This window comes from Nanorana parkeri, unplaced genomic scaffold (assembly GCF_000935625.1).
Source record: "Nanorana parkeri isolate BGI_ZX_2015 unplaced genomic scaffold, ASM93562v1 scaffold646, whole genome shotgun sequence".
In the NCBI taxonomy this organism is placed as follows: domain Eukaryota; kingdom Metazoa; phylum Chordata; class Amphibia; order Anura; family Dicroglossidae; genus Nanorana; species Nanorana parkeri.
Genome location: NW_017306914.1, coordinates 126185 through 130310, shown reverse-complemented (window position 1 = coordinate 130310; position 4126 = coordinate 126185). Strand labels below are relative to the sequence as shown.

The following is a 4126-nucleotide window of genomic DNA, read 5'->3' as shown; positions in this document are numbered from 1 at the left end:
GATCGCTTCTGTTGTAAAGCCGACAGTCGGCTCTACAAGTTTAAACAGAGTCCCGGCGGCAAAAGTCGCCGGGAGTCTGTTTAAACAGCCCCGATGCTGGCGACGTACACTGTACGTCGTCAGTCACGAAGGGGTTAATAGGCAGCACAGCAGAGTGACATATACAACAGATATCTCACTATCAGGTGGGTGTTTTGTAGCTTATTCCATCAAAATAGGATATTTGTACTCACTGAAAACTTTTTTCTTGGAGTCCATTGAGTAACACATGGACGCTAGTTTGTGTCCTCCCGTTACCCTAAGGAGAACTATGGGGAAAAACACTGACCCCATAGTTCTCCTTTAAACTCCCACAGAAGGAGTGGACAGTGGCAAACACAAAAACTGTAGGCCAGGCCAGGGTATAGTAGGCCAGCTCTCCTATAATCAGCACGACCCCGTTTTGTAGCAAAACAGTACCCAGAGCAGTCCAGTTCCTCAATGGACAAGAAATTCATTTTGCATTGAGTAGAAAAAGGAAAAATTCCCGCAACATCCTGATGGCGTACAGTCTAAAAGGCCAGGCCGAATGAGTTGGATAGCTGCTGACTGGAGGAGAAACCTCAGTATCAGTGTAGAGATGAGTCTTGACTGAAGAATAATTGAAGAGGAAAGTGCTAGTAAAATAATAGATTTGTTTGTACAACAGCAGAGCTGAAGAAGAGACATCCATTCCCTAGGACACTAGCAAAAAGCAGAGCCATGCTGATAGTAGGAGGGGTCATCCTGCGCTAATGAAGTTTATTTTGTATGCCAATATCCAACCCTCCTGTGGGCGGCAGTGTAACAGGTTTAGGACTTCCCGTGTCCCGCAGTGGAGAAAGAAATAAAACACATTTTGGACTGGATTGGGTTTTGGATTTAACGGAAGAGTAAAAGTTTTAGTCATTATGTTTTCTGTGTGTGACCCTATTGGGGAGATTTTCCTTTTCCCTCACTTCCTGTCTCTATGACACCCATACAAGAAATAGAAGCAAGACCGTCACCGGGACTGCAAAGCACAGACCGTAAATAAAACCATGCCTAGAAATCTAACTCTTCCACACTCTGCCATGAACGTGCTTTTGTTTGTGTTCCTGTTCTGGAAGTAGTAATCAGCTTTACTTCTACATTTGTGTGTTTGTATTTTATACCTCAGTGGTAAAAACCGTGTTCTATACAAGATGGCTCCCAGCGTCCACTGCACCTCCTTGTCATACACTTGGAGCACAGTCTTCAGATTGCTGTAATTAGAAGGAAATGAGAAACCGTCGTGGAAGACCTCGTACATCCAGGCTGACTTGAAGCACTGGTACCTGTATACAAGACAGGAAGAGGTTTCAGCATTAAACTTGTACAAATCACACCTTGAAGTCAACAAACAGAAATCCCACATCACACTCCTGATGACCAAACATTTCAGTGGGTGTCAGACAGACCATGTACAGTGAGGACTGTGTTTAATAAAAAAAGCAGGATATTGTATTTCCTAGCAACCAATGACGCATCCCTGACCATGGACAAATTTGGGTGATGTCAGCAAGCATCCCCCACCCCTTTGTTTACATTCAGCTGTTGGCTGGGAATCTCCCGGCCAGCAGCTGAATGGGGCCAGGGATGGGTCAGTGGTTGCTAATACATTGTCACCTGCATTGCCAGTAATCTCTTAGCAACCAATGACAGTGGGTGGAGCCTGATGGGGGACTCTAAGAGACTAGTTCCCCATCAGCAGTACCACCCTTGTCATTGAACGTAGGCTGAGGCCAGATTCCATAGCCAATAACCAGCCTGCCATTGGTTATGGAATTCACCCACTGCCTGCTGTAAACAGTAGCAGAGCAGACCTGATGAGAAGCTAGTCCCTTGGCATCAGCACCAGGCTCCACTCACTGTCAGCATCACTGGTTGTTGAGAACGCTGTTGGTTACGCAGTCTAAAAGGTAGGAAAAACTACTAGTGTATGGCCAGCCTTATAGTAGTTGCACTGCACGGACAGAGATGTATGGTATTTTGCGTTCCATAACACGCACCCGACCATAAGACACGTGTAGTTCCTGACAGCTGAGACAGGTGGTGCTGTGATTACAGCGCCACGGTCTTAGTGATCACACAGAGCAGACGAAGAACAGATGGAATTGAGGGATGTTCTTCGTCTGCTCTATGGTGAGCTCCTATGCCGTGGTCACGGGTCCCCCAGAGTGATCTAATCAGTGAAAACGAGCGGCGGCTCCACGCTATACATTTAGTTCTGCTTGTCCGGAGCAGGGCTAAATGTACAAAAAAACTACTCATTTGGCGCCCGAAACTGCATGTCCCGGGCATCAGGCGATAAGGATTCCCTCAGCTCTCACACATTGGCTCCATAAGACGCACAGACATTTTTGCCCGCCTTTTGGGGGGGGGGGAAAGTGTGTCCTATGGAGCGAAAAATACGATTAGATACAAAATATGGAAACAAATCAAACCTAATGTGTGTGAGGTGAAGATATACATAGATGTCAATGATTTACAAAACCTTAGACACTGCTGAAAAGGGGGAGAGACACTAGAAGGACCAGTCTAAGAAGCCAACTCTACTAGATTGTAAGCGCTCACGAGCAGGGCCCTCCTGTACTGAAATCGTATTGGTAATGGTGTTGTCTCCCTCAGGTTTTGTAAAGCGCTGCGCAAACTGTTGGCGCTGTATAAATCCTTTATAATAATAACAACAACAACAACAACAACAACTTGGAGCTTTGGGGGGAGTATAACTTTTTTTTTTAACCTAGACACAAATGATCACTTAACCCTTGCAGCGCGGGGGGTAGCACCACTTTACGGGTTATTAAAAACATTTCTTGGACTTCTTCTATAAAAGTAACTGACAGACATTAAATTAGTTGGTGAAGTTCCTCTTTAAGTTAGTGCCAAATAAACAGGCCCACAGTAGAAATAGAACTCTGGTCCATATAAGATATAAAGAGCTGGAGTGGTAATACACACATGGAGTAACATGATGAGCGCTGCTAATGTTTTCTACTACGTGACTTTCCATACTCACTTAAGTCTGTGCATGTCAGCATGTGAAGCATACAGACCACGGTCAAATCTCTCTTTTAAAACCGTCCACTTAGTGGCACAATAATCCTGTAAGAGCAAACAGAGGAACTGTTAGAAATAGGAAATATTAACCCTTATGGCATTCTTAATGGCAGGTGACATGAGTTTACCTGTGCTGCTCTCAGGAAGCGCGCCGAGTTGTAGTCCCCACCCATACGCAACACATCTTCAGTGCAGTAGTAGAACTCCGAGAAGCCATAGAACTCACTGTTGTGGTAGGACAGAGGTGGCTGATAGACGCCTCTTAAAGTAGTCTGCGTTTCATTGGATAAGTTCATGAGCGGCTGGATAATCCGACGGCAGAGGTGAAAGTCACCTGTTCCACGTACAAACATAGTCTGTCCCCCCTGCTGTATTTTATCTGGGATGTCCAATGGAAGGCATGGGTCCAGATACGGCATGTCTGCAGACAGACCAACCTTCCCCGCTAGAAGTCTAAAAGGAGGAAAAACTGTCAGCAACGCCAAGATTTATAGAACTGATAATAGAAATGCTAATCCTTGCAGGTGCATGTACGGTTTTCATATTTCACTGCTCTATAGCTAAGCTTAGCACTGTGTCCAACAACCAGTTTATGTGTCTGTTGGTGTTAATGAATACACAAATACAACAAAGAATATTTGCTTGAGTCACTTCAGGAATTAATAGTGGCTAATGTATCTGAACCCAAAACCTTTTGGTTTAAATAAAGTGTGAAAAGGACAAAACCTCTGCCAAGCTTTTATGGTTGCCAGTATGGTTGTTATGGAGTTTTAAGTCGGCTATAAACTAGGGATGCACCGATACTACTACTAGTAGTAGTAGTAGTAGTAGTAGTAGTAGTAGTAGTAGTAGTACTAGTATCGGTGCCAATGCCGATTATTTGGGCGAGTACTCATACTCGCCCAAATGCTCCAATGCCTAGCCTGATACTTGCGGCATCAGGAAGCCGGGCAGCGAGTCATTACACACTGCCCAGCTTTCTGATTGGCCGGGAAGCCGGCTCCATGCTCCCTCTACCACTTGTGAC

General features: G+C 45.1%; 1 protein-coding gene across 2 annotated transcripts in view; it reads right to left on the bottom strand.

The window, feature by feature from the left end:
- ENTPD4 (ectonucleoside triphosphate diphosphohydrolase 4) overlaps positions 1 to 4126 on the bottom strand; it is a 46214-nt gene that overhangs the window by 1728 nt on the left and 40360 nt on the right. For both annotated transcript variants that reach the window (XM_018563270.1, XM_018563271.1), the window contains exons 10-12: positions 3228 to 3552; positions 3059 to 3144; positions 1173 to 1334 (exon numbers count right to left, since the gene is read on the bottom strand). In XM_018563270.1, the coding sequence (XP_018418772.1) occupies positions 1173 to 1334; positions 3059 to 3144; positions 3228 to 3552 (573 nt within the window). The remainder of the gene's footprint in view (positions 1 to 1172; positions 1335 to 3058; positions 3145 to 3227; positions 3553 to 4126) is intronic.